At 36.7% G+C, this 22927-nt stretch overlaps 1 protein-coding gene across 3 annotated transcripts in view; it reads right to left on the reverse strand.

Moving 5' to 3' along the window:
• The window catches only part of LOC117240049 (pleckstrin homology-like domain family B member 1), a 63031-nt gene that overhangs the window by 14607 nt on the left and 25497 nt on the right, over nucleotides 1-22927 (reverse strand). Inside the window, exons 1-10 of one of the 3 annotated variants that reach the window (XM_033505905.1) lie at nucleotides 13819-13990; nucleotides 13636-13747; nucleotides 13063-13181; nucleotides 8620-8793; nucleotides 7037-8345; nucleotides 4710-5652; nucleotides 3523-3896; nucleotides 3041-3191; nucleotides 2714-2939; nucleotides 2355-2520 (exon numbers count right to left, since the gene is read on the reverse strand). In XM_033505905.1, the coding sequence (XP_033361796.1) occupies nucleotides 2355-2520; nucleotides 2714-2939; nucleotides 3041-3191; nucleotides 3523-3896; nucleotides 4710-5652; nucleotides 7037-8340 (3164 nt within the window). In that variant the 5' untranslated portion in view covers nucleotides 8341-8345; nucleotides 8620-8793; nucleotides 13063-13181; nucleotides 13636-13747; nucleotides 13819-13990. Of the gene's footprint in view, nucleotides 1-2354; nucleotides 2521-2713; nucleotides 2940-3040; nucleotides 3192-3522; nucleotides 3897-4709; nucleotides 5653-7036; nucleotides 8346-8619; nucleotides 8794-13062; nucleotides 13182-13483; nucleotides 13569-13635; nucleotides 13748-13818; nucleotides 13991-17793; nucleotides 17926-22927 lie in introns of those variants that run through there. The other 2 variants (XM_033505906.1, XM_033505904.1) reach the window with 2 other exon arrangements.

The following is a 22927-nucleotide window of genomic DNA, read 5'->3' on the forward strand; positions in this document are numbered from 1 at the left end:
AGTGACGCGACGCGAGTAGATCACGTGCGCCATGTAATTCTTGCACAACCCGTTCCATTTACAAACAAAGGAAAAACTCGTGACTATTTGTTACGTAAAGGTCTATTAAATGTTACGGAAAGCCACATCTTGAGTACGTCTTAATCGTGCGAAAATCGTGCTTCACTTTTTTCTTTAAAAAAAGAAAATACCAATATTTAACATAAACTAGTCAGAATCAGAGTCTAACTCATTGATGACCGGTGTTAACAAACATGATATCCATCATAAGCGATATTAGTATCGTAGAAATCACTGGTTAACGATCTTTATAGATTTATTTATTGTGATTTAAACAGGAAACGATGGTTATTTAATGTGAACTTAATGCACTAATGTGATATAACTAAGACAACTAAATTGATCATTCACAACTAGCAACTTACAATTAACAGCTCATAACAACTCGGCAACTAATGATTAACCAACTCGCAACTCGCTCTCAACTCGACTTGACTCAACTGACGATTCACAATTCACAATTTACAACGACTCGACAATTTACGAGTAACAATTAACGCGCAACTACTCGTGCTCCCTCGTAATTCTAGTTGCAACTGACTAACGGCTACCTTTCATACCACGGTTTTGGTATTCCTAGCACGCACATGTGTTCCACAGATGTGGATGACCCACGATCAAGTACACCTTTTTTAATTACCCAATGCCGTAAAGGGCCACGGGTATATGGCCCATCGAGATTTCTCATCTTTCTCGTCCCGTCAGCACTTTCATTGTTTTTTACCTGTAGTTCATCAGAATTTAGTTGATCGGGATACTACAATATGCTGAAAACACATAAACGTGTCTGACAATATTTACAGAAATATTTACACGATATTTTAACGCATAACAAGTAAAATCTTTTGTTCTTGACATCTTGGCGTTTGTATACAGCTCAAATTATACTTTTCAGTTAAATCGATAAATTAAATTGTACCAATGGTTACTATTAAGTCCCGCGATCCTACCATATACTATAATCCATCCTTCGGTCAAGATGGCCACCAGTTCTATAAGCATGCTTACTCGGATCCTAAGGAACCGTCATAAGATTTAGCATTTTTTACTTTACTGTCAAGGCCCTTAATTACTACAAACATCTTTCAAGTCGAGAAGCTCCTTAGGGTTATTGCTCATTCAGGTAAAACATGGGAATCCCATGTCTGATGTTCGAGGGCCACTTCCACCCGCGAGCGACCATTAGCGAGGAGCAGCCAGCACCCATTACTAATTTTCCCTACAAACCTTACCGTCACAGAAAATCACTTGCTAACAACTCTTCGCTCAAAACACTTCTACATCTCCCACACGCATCACTCGCGGACACTTATATTCTTCAAAAGTTGTTGGGAGTAAAGAGTTACATTTAAACTGTTAACTCAGTGTTACAATCATTCAAACCACCCCTATTATCTTAACCGAAATAGGGGATCGGCTGGTTCGTGGCGTCGATTATCGTATCGAGACAAGAATTTACGACTTTCGTTGACGCGTTATACTGCGAATGCGTCTCCCCGTGAAACCGTAGAACAGATACAAACGATCGTTTTTAATCAAAAAATGCACGCGCTTCCTATTTCTGTTAACTGCATCGAGGACTTTTTTTATCACTAAATCTACAGATAAGACACGTTCTGCCACTATTGCTAAAGTGACATTGTGTACGATCACTCAGAACGAGGCGATTTCGTCATTCGTGTATACTGTACACACACGTACAAAGAATATATCTATACTGTACACTTACTAACTAAGCAACACTGTGAGCACTTTTAAATTTTTTATATTTGTTGAATGTTACGCAATCATGTTATCTATGTTCAAAAATGTTTTATCAGTTACCTATCTATATTTTCGTTATATATCGTTCGAAGAATTGTAAACTTTGCAAATGTTTGTGAAATCATTTTAAATTCCATACATTTTTCAATGTACTTATGTTTAGAATTTACAGAAAGATAACAATGGAAAATATCGCTTCACAAAATTCAGAACGTACTTGTCTCCCTGTCGTTTCTTTCAGACTTTCAGGATTCTGTCGTGCGATTATCAAACACAAACCATGCAATTTTCGTTCCTTCTCACTTTCTTATGGTGCGTTCAAACCAGGTGAATGAATGCTCGTTCGCTCCCCACTCTAATAAAATGAACGGATTCACGTTTTCACTATCATTTTTTAATTTTATTAAAGCGGGGAGCGAACTAGCATTCGTTCATCTGTAAATTCGTTCAGAAAAACGCATCATTACGAGAACAAGCAAAGAATGCGTGATTTGGGCTGTGAAGGCGGCATAATTGAACATGTGACTTACCTTTCTGCTGGTCCCGTTGAATAACTAGAGGATTCTTCTCCTGACTCAACACTGTTAAAAGAGGTACAGTTCATTTTCCTTTCTTCCCACTGCGACCGAACCTCGTCTTGAACTCTTCGTTTCAATTCCTCCACTCTTCGTCTTTCTTCCGAAATTACTTGGCTACCTATAACACGAGTAAAGTAGAAAATAATTTAATAGCATCAAAAGTTTCATTGTCTGTTTAAATATTTTGTTAGATAATTCTCTTCGTAATTGTGTTCTCTAAAATTCATTTTGTTATTTATTACAGTGCGTTCGTAGAAATAAATTTTCTGTTATTTAACACATTTGGCTATACAATTCGTAAAGCCATTTACCTTGTTTGGCTAAATGAAGCTGTCGATTTCTCTCAATTTCTTTGAGGGATTCGATAGTCTTCCTTCCCAAGCTGCCCTGATTGTTTACAATGGGAGAGTCAGTAGTGACCCTGGAGATCCTGTCGAAGTCTTCCCTGCTCGGAGATCGTTTCTCGTCTCTGTTTTCGCAAGCATTCTGCGCCAATTTTATCAGTTCATCGTTAATCGCTCTAACTCGGTTTCGACCCTATGACGATAAGAGACAAGATCAAACAAAAATCATGAACAACAGTCATTAACAACTAAAATATTCTGATTGTTTTGTAAATAATCTACAAATTCACTAACTTCTTCCAACCGTTTCAAATGCGTCAACTTCTGCCTTTCAAGGCTTCTTGCATCTTTAGTCGCTGTGCTTTTTGCTTCGGATCTCTGTGCCTCCAAGTGGCTCAATCGAACCTTTCTGGTCTCTATCTTGGTTGTCAATTCGCTCAAGTATCTAAAACAGACATTTACATCGCCAAATCTATGTTAGACTCAATTGTCAATCACCATATAATTAGCATACTAAAGTATATATTAATTTGTAAAAGAAGAACCATTTCGTGGATTAGTTTAACAATTAAAATTTCTATAAAATCAATTCTATGTTACTGATCGACTCTATCGATCATGCACAGTTGATACGAGACAGCTTTATTGACAATAAAAATATAATATAATTATTTTTGAGAATGAAAAATGTATCATAAAGAAGGTAAAACAAGGATGAAAAACCAACAAGGATTTGAAGAAATTTAATCGCACAATCGTGCATGAAATACTTTTACCTCTGTAACTCTTCCCTGGTTGCCAGTTTGCTCGCTTCCTCTTCCAAATGATGAAACTCCAAATCCTCAAAGGCCTTCCTTTCTGACTCTAGGACGTCTTGCTGAGCCATAAGTCTCTTGCTGATATTCTGTTGCATAGTTTCATCCACGCAATTCGCTAATTCCTCTTCCAAACTGTTACAAGTCTGCTGAGCCCTTTGCACTCTCTGTTTTGCTTCCGCTTGCAAATTTGCTTGACTCGTGTTATCCTCGGCCATCTGTCTCTCCAGTTCGTTTATCCGCATCTGTACTTTTATCTTCTCACCCTCGTCTTGACTGAGTTTCAACGATTCCGACTCGTATTCTGCAGACAGCAGTGCTTTTTCTAATTCGAGCTGTCACACACAAAATGCACATAATTAATGCTTAAAGAATATTATAGGAGAAACGATACCATTGTTTTTCTTAATAACCTGTTCTAAACTTTGTTTTAGGAATTTGATCCTGGAAAACAAGAGAACGAGCTTTTTCATAATTGTTCGTTTCTTCCCTCTAAAATGTATTATTTAGAAATGCTTGATGCACGAATGTTTGAACGTTAGTGAGTAAGCTGGAGCAAGACTAAGAGCAAAGGGTAATACCTTATCTCATTGCGAAATAAGAAAAAGTAAATAAATTTTAACTCGAAGGTAAACGTAGATAAGAGGATAAGGTTCCAGTTCTCGATTATCCTTACCATCGAATGCACTTGTATCTTTAAACTCGAAATTATTCATTCGTCGGTACTATTTAATGCTAAAGGGTATAGGCCACCGGGGACGATTTGTCTTGCTATGGTTTTGCCACTTACGAAAGTGGCATTCGTTTAGTTAGATGGGTATGCGCGTATCTGATGATACGACTGCAAGCTGATATTTTTGTTATTAGAAGAAGAGGAAATTGAACTTTCCACTGATGTGAGCGAGAGCGACAAATTGTCGCTAGTGCGTGTATAACCTAATAATATACTATGTAATAATATGAAAATAAGTTCTTGTATTATTTTCATAGATAAGAAATAGGAAAGAGACGAAAACTACTGCACACTAACGATGGTAACAACATCTTTCCTTTTGAAAGAAAATCTTCGATTTTAAAAAGTTGGTAGAATGCATAGTTAAAATTTGTTAAATCTTTTAGTTGAAAGAAAAAGGATTTAAATAACGGACCTCCCTACTAATTTCCTCTTCCTGGATCTCAATATCTGCGACGCTCCTTTTTAATACGTCCATATTACCAAGGATATGTAATTTCTCGTTCTGAAGGAACTCTATGTACTTCTTTCTGTCCTCCTCTTCGAGTTCCTTCCTTTCTTTATCAGCCTTAGCCTCGTTCGATTTCGCGTTGTCCTTCTCCGAATTGTTTTTTTTGGGAATCGTGCAAATTTCTTTGGATTTGGAAAGCATGGAAAGCTGCTCGATAGCCTCTAGAAGGTCGTCGTTAGATATTGCCAGCTTGTTCTCGATCATCTCGCACGATTTCGATAACTGACCATTCTTCTTTGGCATGGAATGATTGTTTTGATTGTTGTTCTGTACAGAATTAATCAGCACATTCTCATACAGGCTCACGTTCCCGTTTATCGAATTGTCGTAGTTTCGTGAATGAATATTTGGTTGTCCGTTAATCCTCGCCCCATTCAGTTGGATGGTTCCATAAGTGTCTTTCGTTAGATCAACGATCTGCGTGTAATTACCACCGTTATTGTTGAACATCGACCCATCGATTGCCGTATTCTCGTAACCCGAGTTACGAACTTGTGAGATCGAACCGCAAAAACTATGGTCCCCGTTGCCATGAATGTTTGGCCACATCATGGATTGGCTGTTGTTATTGTTGTTCGGCGTGATCGCTTGTGGATGATTCTGTATGTTGTCTGTTTGACTGTCTGTATGACTTGTCGCCTGGTTTCGACGATTCTTCGGCGAGTTACCATTTTGGAATATGATTTTTGAATTTTGCACACATACGTTCTCGTATGAAGCCGAATTCGATTGTTTCGTAGTGTCGAAGGAGAAGTGTGGTTGATTTTTAGATGGACTTTTCGGGCTGTCGAAAGGTGAATTATAACCGAGTCGCTTGTCTCGTGGTAGAGAGCCATTCGTTTTGATTCTGTGAAAGAAAATGAAGATGTTGTAGACTTTAAATTATACAACCTCTATATTTAGTTCTATATTTAGTGATGTACGTATATGTATTGAAACTAAAAGCTAGTTATTGGATTATCGTCATTATTGATTTGTATAATATACAAATAAAGAAGAATAAACTTGTGACTTACTCAAATACGGATAACTATATGTACAAAATGTTGACGGGAAAAGTTGTACAAGACTTTTGTAAAAAAATTGCCAAAAAGATTGGCGAAAGGTCTTAACCCTTTTAGTGCCGAACAACGATACATCGTTGCGTATGCGATGGCGTCTTACTATTAGCATCGCGATAGAACTTTATCTTAAAATAAATTTATAAAACGTTGTAAATGGTTGAATTTCTCTGTTATAAGAAAATTTGACACGAGGTTTGCTTGAGACTGTAATCACAGGTCTATATAACACTGTTTAGAACAGAATATCTCCTTATGTTTCACAAAATAATCTTGCATCGACATGGCGAGAGTAAAATTTTTGCTGGACCTGTGCGAAGATCACGCACAATTTGTAATCTGTACAATAAAGGATTACACGGTGTACACATTAGTAACCATCAAAGCTAAGTAAATTATTTGTGTTGGAAATAATAAGTATTACATGTTTTCAGCAGCCGGATAATCTTAAATGTATAGAATAATATTAGAATGTTATTTCAGTGATGTTATACCAGCTACACGAATCACTTGTTTTAGAGCAAGTAATCCTTCTGACGCTTGCTGCGCATCATGGGTTTATCATTTAGTTTTGTGTTTTGATATTAGAAATTTTGTTACAAATAATTGAGAATGCAGTATTTATACTTTACATTACGTTTTTTACATCAAACTATGACCAAACGATGATTCTTCTTATTTGCAAATAATGTTTATAAAAGGAAACTGATTCTTCATTTTTCCTACCGATTTTGATGAAGTATTATTAGTACGATTTTCAATAAATATTGAAATACAATTGGTATTAATTTATTCTCTCTTTATTTCGTTTCTATGTTCCTTTTTGAATTTTGTAAATATCACTTACTTTTTTTTATATTTCTTCTATTCTTCGCTTAGATACAATTCTTTTGGTCGTCACTAAAAGGGTTAAAAAGCTCACTTTACGGTAGAATTTATCTTTAAGAAAATAATATCACTATAGCATGAGAACAGTCTGTGTCTTTTCTATTTTCTTTCAACCAAGATAAACAGCTACTCCTCGTCAAAAAAGGGTAGCGGGATTAAACCTAAAGTTGGTTGTAATGTACGCAACATAACGTACTACGGTCTTAGATAACGTATCAAAAATTGCAAGTGTTTCGCGATAAGTTCGAATCTTCTCGCAAAAAATGCAAATAACCCATTCACCTATTAGGTTGTCTTGGCTTTTCAACGGTGCTCTGCCTCTCGTACTCCGCGCACATGGCAAGGATTTCCTCGAGTCTCATTTTCTCTTGCCTCTCAACCTCCTGCTCTCGTAGCCTCTCCTCTTGCGCCTGTTTCCTCTTATTCTCCGCCTCTCTCCGTTTATTCTCTGCGTCAATCTGTCTCTCTCGTAGCTCCTCCAGCGAGCAACCACTTCCGGTACTAGGAGTCGGGCTCTTCACCCGTCCAAAGCTTCTCTTCGGCTCGCTGTACTTGGGATTACGATTAAACGCAGGACTCGGTGGCTGTATCCTCTTGATGTTCGGATTCGAACCAAAACCCTGCGCTCCAGCCACGCTCCTCAGACTTCCACCACAAAAATTTCCGTTACTGGGACTATTGCAAATATTAGGATTCGAACCAAATTTTTCCAACTGAAGATACTCGGTTGTCGTGGTCTTGGTAACAATTAAACTTTGACTCATGTCGAAGTCCCTTGTCGTCAGGTCGTCGAGATCGTTCGACTTTTGGCAGGTGAAGCTTCGTGACATAAGACCTCCCTGATTCACATTATTCTTCGATATCGTTTGAAGGATATGAGGATTTTGGTTGTTCTCGTTATTGCTATCTCGATAGTGTGGTTTGTAGGTTTTTAGGTAGGATTCCGCGGTTGAATACATCTGAATCTGATTATGATTCGGCAATGAAATGTTTTGATGCTGATGATTAGGCGTATTGGATCTGCTGGGTGTTCTGATATCCAATCTTTGACGATTCTCATCGCTATAATAGTTAGGAGAGGAAGAGGCGAAACAGCTACCTGGAGAAGATGTATTGAGAAAATGAGCCGGTGAGGATGAATTAAAGGATGGTGTGTTCGAACGACTTCTTTCCAAGTTTGTTAAGTTTTGTAACGGTGAATTATTATTGCCATTTTTTAGGGAGATTAAACTGGAGGATCTCGAGTGACCGAGAATTTGATCGGCAGGCACGTTCGTGGTAATAGCACCCGCTGGAAACACTTTTGGAGAGACGCAATTGTTTCTATTTTGTTTCGATAACATTTCAAATTTCGTTAGTTTTCCAAGGAAACCTATTTCTTCGTCGGAGCAGGAATTTCTTGGTGATTTTCGTGGCGCCACCGGTGGTTTTCTTTCTAAATGATAGTTTTCCTGCAGCTGGTTATCCGGTAGGGAGAAACTTATAGGCGCCATGGAGATTCTCGAGTGTGGCAGTACAGATCGTAATTGTTTCGCTTCGGCTGGGTGATTAAAGCGCATGTAATTCGATCTGCCGATCGACAGCATGCAACCTGAAACGTTAAATTCCCATTTATAGTCATCTGAAAATATTCTTAATATATTTTTAGGTATGTAGATTTTTATATTTCAAATTATATCTTACACACTTAAAAATTACACTTTTCCTACGTACGTTTCCTAAGTACATGAAGTATATAATACTAAATACCAAATACAAATATAAAATACAAAACATGAGGTTTAATTTCGACGGTGTAAATTGACCAAGTAGCAGGTTTACAAAAAGTTTATACTTGGTCATTCGTATCTGAGTCAAGGTCTTACCTTGAGCGAGTCTCACTGGTGAATTTATCGATACACCATCGACTGCCGTAGTTCCATTTATGGGATGAAGAGTGACCACGCCGTTATTATTTTCAATCGTGCAATGAATGGACTCGACGCCGGTACCAACAACAGAAATATCCGCATCTCGACTCGATCCAAGGGTTAACTTACCTAAACAAAACATTGTACGTTTTAAGAAAGTACGAAATGTAACTAGTTATTAAGAAACTTAGAACTTTTATTTTATATTAGGGATATAACAATTGTTTAAAGTGTTATATAACGAATCCACCAATAATTGGCATTCTATGCAGAAGGATTCGAAAGATAGTCGGGCACAAACATCGAACGAGTTGAGATCTGGAGAGAATGCGACGAAAATAAGCTGGAGTACAGAGTGTGCGCTACATTTGAGAGTAATGCGGTAACTCGGTTTTCGAGAAATGCGAAACTATTCAACAATTTCAACTATTATTCTAGACGGTAAGGAAACCACTACCAAAACTAACTAAACTTGCTTCCATCTTCACAATTAACTATCTTGGCTTTCGAAGTTGCATGAAAAGCGTCACAGGCATTCTACATATACTCACGTATGTAGGTATACCGAATGCTGAATATTGAGTTGTAGATTCGTGGTAACGGATAATATGAATAAGAAAGATACTTGCTATTACTTTTCAATATTTCTTATACATATTAATGTTTCGTTATTATTCTTTTCGCTGTAATTCAGCAAATTATGAACAACAATCAAGAACAACATGATTATGTTGTTCCAATTCTCTATGCACGACTCTAAGCTCTATTCAGCTTTTCAGAAACGCTATCGTGAGAGTTGCATTTATTCGAGCAGCTTTCGCGTATTCTGCATCATTTTTAACGCGATCAAGATCCTAAAACCTTCAATCTACATGGCATCCATACTATCTGAAGTTGCCATTTAACATGGATTATGGTCGCAAGCCCAATTCCTCTGATCTTTGTAATATTCCATTGATAAGTGGAATTCCTTTTTTTAACGTATTAGCGAATGCTTGGACGTACATTCTGAACATGCATTACGATTCATTTTCTCTCCGATGTGCTATGCATCTGAGCATATTAACAATGCGCTTAAATTAAGAAACTTGAAGAAATTCATCGTAGCATCTGCTTGATTGAACAATTGGCTGCCGCGCAGAGATGCAGTGAATTATGTACGTGTTAAGTCATGGTTAATTGGTTTTTTCTTAAGAGAAATTTTGAAGGCGAGAAGAAAGTCAAAGAAGACATAATGAATTAGGCGAATATTGAAATCGAGGTGTTACGGATTTGTTTAACTTTTTATTTAATTTTATATTTATAACTTTTTGTTTTTTGAAGCATTTGATTACGAGATAACAGAAAAAACATTTAAAGTATTAATATCAAAATAAATAATGTTCTTCAAAGCATTATATTTAGTTGCATCAAAAATAACAAAAAGCGTATACTTACAAAATGAAAATAGGAAATCAGAATTTAACGTTTTAATATAGCCTTGTCTAAATTCATTTCAATTTCTCAATACGTTACCAAAAACGTATACAGTAGAAACATAAGGGACAAACGTTCGCTATCTCTAGTTAAAAGAAAACAACCATGTCGTGTATTCTAACGATGCAATCGATGCGTGAAATAACCTTTAATCAGAGAGACTGTAAATAACTTTCTATATAATAGTTTATTATGCAGATCTTTAGTTAGAGATTCGTCAAGTCACTCTAATAATACATCTGCCGGATAACTTTCATCTTCTTGTGCAATTCGATCAAACGAGCCAACTGAATTGTTTATAGTTGGAAAAGCGAATTATACAAAATCGAGGATAAAGACGGGGGAACTTAGTTACCTCCGTATGATGTAAAATACTCTTTCCGTTTAGACGATCGATCGCATTCGAGGGTAAAAGGGCGTAGAAACGCGGAATTGCGACCTAACACGAAAAAAAAAGTGCACGCTCCTTTTCGCAGGATATTCTCCGTGAAAGGGTCGGCTCGATCATTAGCGCGAAATAACTCTGGGTATACGCGCACGCCAATCTGTGAGAACAGCGAGTAAATCGTGGCGCATTCTACAAAGGACTGGCTGTTATATTTAGTTTTGGCGCGGTCGTGCACTCTCGCACATTTTCGGTCTTTTTGGAAAAGTTTCCGCCACGCAACGTTCAAAATATACCTCGCGCAGAGGAGTCAGTCTCGTCTATTTTGCAGTCGGCAGAACGCGACACGCTCCAATCTGCTCCCCTTTCTTTCCTTCCATTTCCTTCTACTTCTCTATTCCTTTTTATTCCTTTTTACCACCTTTGAATCCTTTTTTTCCTTTTTATTTTTTTTTTCATTTCGTTTCATTCCTCCTTTTCTGAGTTCCCTGTTCTTCAAAATGTAGATCCTACATATCTGGAATATTTCGAAAACTTACACCTTTCCAACAAAACGAATTTCAATCTATCCGAGTAGCTCAATCACAAACAGCTCTATCTACATTCCAGTGTTAGCTTTGCGAGCAATACATTAACAAAATTGATGGCGTTGCGTAATACCCGATAAATCCGGGCGATCCGTCGCTGCGATTTCGAGAGTCCTACGCAATTACAACGTAGCCAGCGGATCGTATCGATAATCTACAAACACTACAAACTGTAATTCCACTAATTTTTGCAGAGCACCATTCCATATATGTAATCTGTATACCAAACGATTCTTAATACGACTACGAATCGATGAAATTTTTAACTACTTTCGCTCCGAAAATTTGTTGATACGATCGACTAGCAACTTTGTTAATGACAATCATAGCGTTAAAGTATACATATGCGTTCCACGTATACATAGACGACATATCGTCTCTCACACAATTCCTAAATTTTTCGTAGGAGATATCTATCCTGCGGTAACATTCAAACTTAAACAATGGGAAAGATTCTATCGAAATGAGATCAAGGGATCCGATCTGACGCAAGAAATTAAACAGGAAAAATGGAGTAGTTAAGACGATCGTTGAATTTAGATATTTCAAAGTTTCATTACGTACAATTCGACAGAAATTTTGTCCGGGTTGGAGAAAGTTCTTTGTGATTCGTCTATAGCACGATATAGTTCGACTATAAATTTCAATGAAGCTACTATTCCAGCATACTATTCCAACGAAAATAAAAAAAATAGATGCGAGAACGTGTTGTGCTCGGCACGATTTTGATCAGCCTAAGTTAGCTCATGCTTAACTTTACTGTGATCTTTTTGCATTCTGGCATTACGATATCTTAGCGAAACTGTTGCATTCCTATGTTGTTCACGCATCGGGATACGTATTGATTACTTTGCTTCTTAGAGAGATGGGAAATATGTAGGTAAGTGTAATAGGTTTAAAATTGGTTCCAAACTCGCTTGGAAAAGCGCTTTGGTAAGTGAAAGTGATCAATTTCCACACCTAACATTCCTAACGATATAAAAATGAGTAACTTCTAAAACTTTTTTTGTTGCTTTTTCTTTATCTGTGTCCTTGGTCGACATTGAACGATGGTTATCCAGTTCGTTTGAGTATAGATTACTACTTACTTTATGCATGTTCGAAAATATACCCTTCCACTCAAAAAGAAGAAAGAAAAAACGAAAAGAAAAAAAAGAAAAAGGGAAAAGAAAAGAAAAAAAGAAAAAGGAAAAAGAAAAGAAAAAAAAACGGTCAGTACCTTTGGATTTCCTCAACACTTTCATGTAAAAGCAAATTAAAACAAAAAGTTTAAAACTTTTAAGCTAAATTACAAATGTGTATTTTTCCTTCTTTTTATATATTCATAAATAATTCAGCTACAATTTGTTTATCTTGCACGTTATCTGAACGCTATATCCATTTTATCTTTGAAGAAATAAAGCTGCTTCTTAGATAACGAAAGACAAATTGTCTTTTAATGTGCCATAATCCCAAACATAGTAAGAAAATGATATCGTTATCCATACGTATAAACGTTGTAAAACCATCTGATAGTGGAAATTTATGCGTTAAAATCTCTTTATTTATATAAATAACTACGTGTTTTTATATTATTCATAACAACTACATATACATATTTTTATAATGTTTCGTAGTGTTTCATAGTGTTTCATAGTGTTTCATAGTACATATGTATTTATATTCACTTTTCCAACGAAGAATTTCGATGCTTCACATTTTTTATGTTGTATTTTCTACATAACTTTGTATACTACATTCTCCGGAATTCATATACATTTTACGAAACCATTATTCGGATTCCATTGCAAGAAAGTTAATTTTATCACTAATTTGAGTATTTCTGTTTTAAAAAAGAAATTTGTTTCCATCTGTCAACAGAGTTTTTAACTGTTCTCCCAGCTGTAGTACAAAACCAACACTAACGCAGCACAGTTACAGGACGCACGGTCCAAAGTGTTAAAAACGTACAATTCTGTTTTGAAGCACCACGGTGTCTTGCGCCGACACAGCACTTTAAACCATCAGCGGCTCAAGCCTAGTTGAACGTGTTAAAAGCTGGTCAAACAATGACGTCGGACAGTTACGGACTGAAAACGAGAAACAGGGAAATTAATTCCTGACAATCGTTTTGTTCTACGCGCGAGGTCGCCCGTACCACAGGTAAATGGGTCTTTGTTAATATCTATCCAGCGGATCAGGTTAATGCGACTGCGAAATGTATCGATCGACGATAAAGTTTCCGTCTCCGGAACGAATAATACGATATTTAGCGTGATTATGTTGGTTTCTGATAATCGACGACCGTGGTAATTCGCAGGTTCGATCCACTTGATCAGTCAAACCTGTACGGTTTAATTCTTTCGGGCAATATCGAAATCTCGACTTCTACCTTATTCCGCATTTTACATTCTGCATCGTACAAAACTTCGCTTGATATAACACGAAACAAAAATATCTTACGGGATTTCCTATTATCGAATTTTAAGCGAGAGATCTAAGAAACGTCTCCGACGTAGGAAACAGCCCACGAAAGGAACATACTATTATACTGTTGACCGTTCGAATCCGTGAGTGTACTACTTCCAAACAAGCAGGGAGCCCGTTGTGCTAAAAGAGAATAATAGGACGACGAGAAGAACGAACGTCGCGTCGCCTGAAAATATACGGCACTTTGAGGATTGACTCATGCAATAATTTATATTGCATTCTCGACTTCTCTCTTACACTTTTTTTCTATCTTTCTTCCACCGCAACGGTACGTACGCATATACGTATGCGTGAACTTTTCTCTATCTTCCTCTCTATGCACCGACTATATTTAAGTGCAACGCACCACGCTTATGAGACAGAACGTTCCTTGTGGGTTACTGTCCTCTTCTCCAACTCCCCTTCGACCGCGTAAACGCCTTTACGCCATTTATATACCGCGTACAGAGGCGTCATGTGCACAGCTACGCACGCGCACTTTCTACGCGTGAATGTGCATGGGCACCACGTTGCCTTATGATTTTTTCTACCCTTCTCTTTCGTCTTTTTCTTTTTCTTCGTCGCCATCATCGTCTTTCATCAATTTCTTCATTTTTCTCTACTTTTACTTCGTTCTCATATTTCTTTACCTATTTTATATGCGTCAATGTACACGAACATCGCGTTATCTTACGATTTTTCTCTCTTCGACTTTTTCTTCTTTTTCTAGTTCTTTTACTTCACATTCTTCGTCATCGTCATCATCTTCTTCCTTTTCTTCATTTACGTTTACTTCCTCCGCGTGCTAGTCACTTTTTTCTACTTTGTTTTACTGTCACAAAACGGTAGGAATATCAAGTTCATGCATTGTTACGCGACTGCCATGTAATTAGATACTAATTGCGCGATAGGCGATAGGCGTTAGACCAACTCTATGTTTTCTGATCAGAGATCGAGGAGCAGGAATAGCAGTGGAACGAATGTGGAATCTTTATGTTAATTGGATCGTTCGAGGTCATTTCTAAAAGAACGGAAGTTCTTTTGATATCAGGCGAATTCGCAGTTTTTGAATGGAATAACGAGGTTTTAAGAGATAAGCGTTAAGGATTGCATAATTAAGTGATAGAGGAAGTTTTAGTTGGTAAAGTTTATAAATGCCGTAGATGTCGTAGAATTAGTGCGCTGTTTAGATTCGTGTGCTTTCGTAAAAGTTCGAATGTGTTGGCAAACGCAAAGTAAAATTTCCTCAATTCTGGGTATACGTTCCTTCGCGCAAGGTTTATTTCTGACACGTTTGCTGAAATCTTCGCTGCGCGAAGAAACCGCGTACAAAACGCGAGGTGTAAATACTTGCGTGATTTACGTTGATGATTTCTGAACACAATGTAGTTAAGTTGTTTACGTTTAACTGCAATTACTATTTAATTACGACAGTCAAAAGAAATAGAACTTTTACTATTTCCAGAAAAAGATTGCAAAGAAATCAACATTAAACAAAACCCCAGAAAAGAAAATTCTAAAAGCAATCGAATCCTCGTTAAAAGGAAACATCAAATTCCAACCTATAACTCTCAAAAGTATACCTTGGTATTTCAACGTCAAATACGATACAACTTACCGCTCTACAAGAATCTCGCAATAGCGATAAAACGAATAAACACAACGAGCAACAGATATATGCAAGGAACGCGGACCGCACACGAGTCGAAGAATTCCAAATTGCACCAATACCATGAATTCCACGTTTTCTACGTCAAAGGAGAAACAGGAAAAATAATACAAGTCAAGTAAATTCATCGATATATTCCTTTGTTTCTTCCTACTAATTTATTGTTATCTCGAGATTGCTTTCTTATCGATTTAGAGAAGTTTCCGGTTGGCGAACTGCCATACAGAGAAACACTTCTCACCGCGTTACACTTTTTCTGGCGCGGTTATCAACCGTTTTTACACAGTGTCATTTTATTGAACGCACGTACACGGACATAAAATGCACGCATAGAAATGACGAAGAGCTTCACGATAGGCGAATAAAGAAAGAAAGAAGGAGTATCTTGGATCGTAATGTTCACATCGATATATCGACCGTCGTCGACTCCGACTGGCGAAGCTTCGAAGGAACCGGTTAAATATTTGATCGGCACGATTTTTTCAATGGGACAAAATTTAGATAGTAGGTCGAATTGGAAATGCAACACGATTGTATTTATTGATAGTTGAACTTTTGTTTCGAGATACGTAGAATTTAATTTACTTTGACGCTCCAATAAGTTACTTTTCGTGTCCATTAATTGGCTCTAATTAAATCATAAGTTTGGCAATTCGATTTGCGATATGTTTATAATACATGTATGTACAACATTGTATCCTGTTACTATCCAAGCAAACCAATTCTTCAGAAATCCAAACTATGGAATTATGCATGTGCATTCATCGCACAGGAAGAGTCTCACGCTCCGCGGAAAACACGAATACTACAGACACGGCGTCATTGTTACCTCGTTCCATCGACGTTATGATCGTTACACATCACTCTATTCTCCTTCGAATTCTTTCCGCGGAAAACGGATCGTATCGGCACCGTTCGAGAAATTACAAAAACCGATTACGAAATTTTAGTTTCCTCCGCGAGGAACCTTGCTTTTACTAATCGCGATTCTTTATTATTATTGGCCAAACGGTTCGGCCCGTTCGATCTGTTCGGTGCGGTGAATGCAAATATTTGTGTTCGGTCGACTCTTTTCCGGTTTCGACATCGATGCACGTCGAGGACCTCTCGGCTTCCTGTCGCGTCTTCGATGTATTTCTAAAAATTCTCCGTCGCCCTTTAGCACGCGAGAAATCCCGGTATGTCTCGGTTATTTCAGTGCCAAATAGATCCATCAGTTGGATCCATAGATGAATTTTATCAAGTTAATTGTACGACTACCATCCAATTGCGAATCGTACCGCTGCTCGTGGCCCCGTTTTATCGATGAATCTCGGTTTCCCCTTGTTTGATAGATTATCTAAATGTTATAAATGCTGTCTGAGAGGCGTGTTTATAATTACATACGATTTGCTGGAATCGCGCTACATCGGAAGATAGAAGGTTTGAACAGAAACAAGAAAAAATTAGGCTTATCAATCATTTTAATAAAACTCGTGATGACGTGTTAAATAAATAAAAATTAATGTATGTAGCACCATACAACGAATAACCGTTAATGGTCCTTAAAGTTTAAAAGAACTTTTTAAATGGGTTTATGAATTATACGAATAATTTATAAACAAAGATACGGAATAGTACACATCGTAATAATTCTTCCTCGAATTTCCTAATTACCAAGAGTATGTACGCTCAGAATACCTTCGACTTCTTAATGTAGTCCATTATAGACAACGAGGAAACGTAGAGACGACAAAATTCCAAGAAAATCGCTTCGAAGAAATTAACTAGACTTCATTTCCCAGAGATATTCTCCCCACCGTCATTTGCGTAACACACAAAGTGGAAGTTCTAGCGCGTTGGATCGTAGTTATATAGCATTATTAAGCTTTATCAGACAGAATTACTACCATGTTCGAATCACGGATTAAAATTGATGAATCATTGCCTGTTATGGATACAGCGTTATCTAGCAAACGCTTATTGTCTTAATTGTCTTCGAGATACAAGCGAAGTAAAAAATTATACGTTTAATTGATTCTCTAAAGAAACTCACTTTTTCTTTCTCATGCTCGGTAAATGAATGTGTTTCGTGATATTATGTTTTTTTGTCGATGTAGATAGTTGCCCGTTTTTCGCCTTAGAATAATGAAAATTTATTCCGAAAGAGAAAATTGATTCGGAAAGAGCTATAGAGTAAGTCAATATCGATTTGAATGCGGTCAAATTTCATAAAGTTAGGAAGCACATTTCTAATTTCAAATTTCCAAAAATTCAATAAGATATATTCATTTTTTTTCATAAAGAGTCCCGCAGTAACAATAACTTTCTCAAGAATTTCATAACATCAGCCCTTAACCGTGTTACCCTGAAAACTTCGTACAGTATTATTTTCCCCCAGAAAGTCAGATTCAAAATCCCACCTACACTTAACCATCCATTAGATCACATCGAAATTAGTTTGAGTCATCTTTAAACCACCTTTACGAGTTCGAACAGGGATAGACGCTATTTACCGCAGTCGAGTACACCACCGTTAGCATCTTCAATTCGCTATTACATCCAGCAAGCGTATATAGTCTTACCTTCGGGTAAAGGATGTAGGGTCACCGCCGTTGACAAACGTCCGCTTCCCATGGAAACGAGATGCGGCGCTTCCGTTTGCACTCGTAACGCTCGTCCAGCCTCGCGCACCTCAAGACCGGCGGTTGCCATGCCTATATCGAAAAAATACAGAAAAATCTCTGTTAAAATTAATTATTTCTATTGCGTTAGGCTTTTCGTGATGTTATAACTCACTTTGTAAAAGTGCAACATCGAGTAAATTAATTTCATTCAACAGGTGCTTCGACACATTCTTTTTAAACACACCTTTTCCAGAGGACATTAAAAGATTAAAGACGATTTTATTGGTGTTCAAAGATGAATAAGGGAAAATTATAAATCAAACAATTGTTTCTCTCTTTTTTTGTATAAATAGGGGGTATGACAATGGATTTATTACGCGAGATATGCGTACAATAATTAAAATTGTATAGAAAATAAGGATAATTAAATTAACAAATTAAATTGAAACCATCAATTGTATTAGAAAAATATGATTCTCGTGGCACGTAACAAAAATTATAAAATTTCCAAATTCTTCGTACTAAATGTTTTATTGATTTAAATGTTCTACAAGAGTCGCTCAAGGCTAAAAAGTGCAGTGACAATCGGTACGACGAATTCGATTTCATCGAAGACACAGGGATGAGATCGATTTACCGGCGCGAGATGAGAAAAATAAATGAAGAAGGGACGCAAGAACGAGAGGAAACCGGTCGCCGCGGGATGGTCGGAATTCTTTTTCTGTACGTCCCCTTCTTCTTCTCCTTCTCCTTCTTCTTCTTTTTCTTTTTTCTTTTTTCTTCCCATTCTCCTCGTCTCGGAGTCACGGGTCATGAAAAATTAGTGGGTATACACCTCGCGGAGGAGGTGTAACGTGTGCTACGAACGTGAAAAAGGATCTTTTTCTTTTTAATGTGATCCTGATGTCTGCGTAATTTCCACGTCCTGACAACAAACGATCCTGTGTAATCTGACGTTGATATTTCACGGTATAGTCATTTTCTGCTTTACGACTAAAGTTCTTTTCTATCTTTTATTTTAAATGGAAAGATATACACTATAGAAGAATTAAAAATTAAGTAATTACGTTAGTTAAAAGTGGATAGAAACTTTTTAAATGAATGTGTTGGGTCATGTGGTTAATAGTTACAGGCTGAGCATGTGTTAGAAAATGAAGAGGGGAGAGATTTGAAATGGAAAGAGAAAAATTGCAATTGTGTACTACGTTCAATAATAATTCGTGCGTAATGTAAGGATATATATGTAGTTTCTGTAAATAATAATGTACAACGCCCCATAAATGCATCTAAATAGGATTAACATATTCGTTTAGAAGCACGGGGTACTTGAAATTTTTCAAGAGGGGTTTTTACCTTGTAGGCTTTCCTGATATATACTTGAAAGCTAGATCGGCGAAATGTTTGAAACATTAAAATTTTAAGAACTAATTTGCCATACCATTAATATATGTACATATTCAAAATTTTACATTTCTGGATAACAGATTCGCTTATTTTAATATTTCAGTCATATTTAGATTAATCTGTTGGCAGCACGGTATAGTACATACTATACATATAAGTATATTAATTTTTCAATAAATAAGACAAATATATATGACGTATCTGTTTCATAAAACGTTACATTATATTGCTTTGTCATCGTAGAGTAATGTTCAAATTTATAAGGATCTTCAGCCGAGATTAATGGAAACAAACCATGAATAAAACGACTTCCCGTCTTACTCGCCGGCGATTATGATTAGAGAAATTTGTTTCAACGCAAAGCTGCAAAGTTTTAATAAACGCTCAATAAAATTCAAGGATCGTAATTCAACCAGTTTAAATCTATAGTTGCATCATCATATAACAAATTGACGATCGTCATCGATTTCTTGATATAATACATACGTCCAAAAAGGCAAAGAGAAGTACACGAAATATTTCAATATAGAATACAAATCAAAAATTAAATGAATTTTTCTTTAGATTCGTCAAAAGTGAAAAATTTCTTTTATAGACATATGTATATAGGACACGTGCTTCAACAGTAAGTCGGTAGTAATTCGAGCTGAAAGGCATTATTTCCTCGTGTCAGAGCACGACAACGACAGGCAAAGTTCAATGGGACGGCCTAGCGTAATGCGCTTAATTAAAGTTGTTTCAACTCGTTAAGATCGTTCGCACGGGATGAACAACCCTATAAACGGTAGCAGTTTGTCGACAACTGGAACGACAGTTTCCATCGAGTCTTCCTCACGGTGAGAATTCATAACGTCGTTGGTCGTTATATTCCATTCGCAATTTACAACGTTCAATGAGAACTACGCTTCGTACTATTTTTTTGACAATTCTCAGAAGCTGATTTATCGAGCTGTTATACGTTTCTAATGTCATAAAGTCATCGCTCTTATTTTCTGTCCATAATAATTTAATCTACGTAGTACTGATCTTCTTGCAAATTAAATGTTTATATGTGTATCGATGTCGGATTTTCTATGTCTTTATTCGATCTATATATTAATATACTATATTTGATAAATATACTGTTTTATATTTTTGTACCGTACGAAGAAGTAGTCTTTCATGCGTTCGAATAACAAGTAACCCAATCAAATTCAAGAAAAACCATAATAGTAGATAGAGTAAATTTCCTCTAACATTTATATAATTCGCCTTTTCATGTATAAACGTGTAAACATCGGGAAATTCAGAGGGAAGTCGAAAACACAGCTGTGCATTCCATTAAAACGTTTTTCTGCGTAGAGTCAACAGTGTACTATTTTTAATCGTCTGAGTTAATTCCTTACTATTTCCGAATAGACGGAATTCGGAAAAGAACTCTTTTAAACTTGGCTGACCTCTTTTTTCATGTAAACGAACGAATCAAAAGAGTTAAGAGCTACCTCCGAATTTACTTTAATACGAACCCAGACCAAAAAGCTGCTCATTTCTTCGCGGGAAAGGGAATAGATCTTGGAAAATAATTCATCGAATTAATCAAGAGACACGCGATTGATTCTAAAGCTTGACTATCGCGTTTCGCGCGATTTAACGAACGCTTTCGACATTAGAAATACGAACTCGAGGGAGTTCTATCTGTAAATAACAGCAACTGAAACGTGACACAGAACAAGACCGCTAGGAATAGTTATCCGTATCAAAAAAGTCTTCCACGAAATCGGGTATACGCGTTCTTTTCCGATTACGAGTAACAAGAGAAGGAGAAGGGGAGCCAGAAAAATTTGACTGCGTCAAAAAACATCAGCTTATTGCATGTGCTGTTGCGTTAAAAAAATACGCTCATAAATTGTCAAAGAAAAACAAAATTGCTCCGAGCTTCGAAGTACATTCATCGCGAAGGAATGTATAATTAGTAGCACATGAAACGCATAATTCTTCTGATGTAATAATAAACAATCGTGTCTTTATCGGTTCTACGCTAGAAATTGTCATTCAAAATCTTTTAATGATTTTTATATGTTAAACATATGGTTTTTGTCTTTTGATAGTCGAACAATTAGTTAGTTAATTCTTAAACAGCGAAAGTTCGAAAAACATACTATCATAATCGTAAAGCACTTAGTTTATGAGCCGCAATTTCCTGTCTTAATTATTATCAGGATCTAGTACAGAACAGATACCGTATAACTTCGGTTCAATGTTAAACTTTTCAAATTCCTATACGCGAAGGATACACCTGCTCGTTTGCAGGTGATTTTAGTCGAGGACAAAATTATTCCGTCATGCGAATGTGGCCTTCTGTGCGAGTGCGACCCTTCTTCGAAGACAGTTATATTTCAACATTTTCAAACCTCGAAGGTTGATAATTAAATAATACCTTTTTCTTCTTGCATAAAATACCTGTTCATTTGTATGAGATAAAGTTGTGGACTTGCGTAATTCTATGTATTATAAAGTAATGTATTTGCTCACTAATATTTCAATTTTATTTTTTATATTTCTTTTTATTTCAATCTTATCTCTTTTATCGTAATAGTAAAAGCTTTCAATGGCATTCGAAAATTCTTACAACCTATTAAAAAAACCAAAGAAAATTTTATTGCATAGAAACAAGAAGAATAATAAACTGATTGTAATATAGTAACGAGATGTTATACTCTATATAATTTATACTACTTCGTATCGAATTTTATAAAAGGATAGTTGAAAACATTTTGTGAATTGATAAATAAATTATAAATTAATCTTGAAGCGAACATCATGACAGTAGTATAATACCAAATAATTAAGTAATTCCATCGGTCACTTTCTTGAATTGCACCTTAAGTTTAAATGAATTAAGTTTTCGCAGATAACGATGTAGTTATACGCTTAAATCTAGGTTGCCTCTATGAGCATAGTCTGGTGTTAACACGCTTAATAATGTCGTTTACGAGAGAAAGTAGTTTGCCAAACAGATAATTCTACAAGTAATCTTGACAAATGTTTGGAGAATATTCTCCTCACGAAACAATAGTCAGTTTAACATTGTTATCTTCGTTCTGGCACTTTGGATGAACATTTATATTATGGATATATTAATTATGGATGAATTCGCCTTTCTTAACTTCGGAAGATACGCATATCGACACCACATCTACATATAAAAAATTTCACGTCACCATAAATACCATACATTCAACACGTGGCATGCTAATTAGCCATAATTCGACCTTCGTGTCTTTCTTAGAACGAAGGCTGGGAAGCTGAAAAAAAGCGATTCATCGTGGTGAGGCCGATGCGGGTTCACGTTTTACATTTAATCGAGGGGCAACAACGCGTAGGCGCGACACTTTCAGTCGCCTTCCACGTTCAGCTGCAAAAGGAGACGGCTGCAGCAAAAAGCGAGCAGTGAGCTGGTCCAGCGAAAGGAGACTTCGGTAACCAACAGCTAGTCGAAGAAGAAGAAACCTAGCAGACGCCGTTTGCATCGTAGCTTTGCTTGCTCTCATGAAATGTTCTCACGAAACAAGTGTTACGCGATGAAATAATACCACTCTTGGTCTTGATATAACAGAGTTCTTGCTTTCGTTATCGTCGTCAAGCTCTCAGTTCTCGAGTGCCGCGGACCGGAAATCGACCATTAAATTCCAACACAATAAAGCTTGAT

The sequence above is a fragment of the Bombus vosnesenskii genome, unplaced genomic scaffold (genome assembly GCF_011952255.1).
Source record: "Bombus vosnesenskii isolate JDL3184/JDL3185 unplaced genomic scaffold, Bvos_JDL3184-5_v1.1 scf7180000014535, whole genome shotgun sequence".
Lineage (NCBI taxonomy): Eukaryota > Metazoa > Arthropoda > Insecta > Hymenoptera > Apidae > Bombus > Bombus vosnesenskii.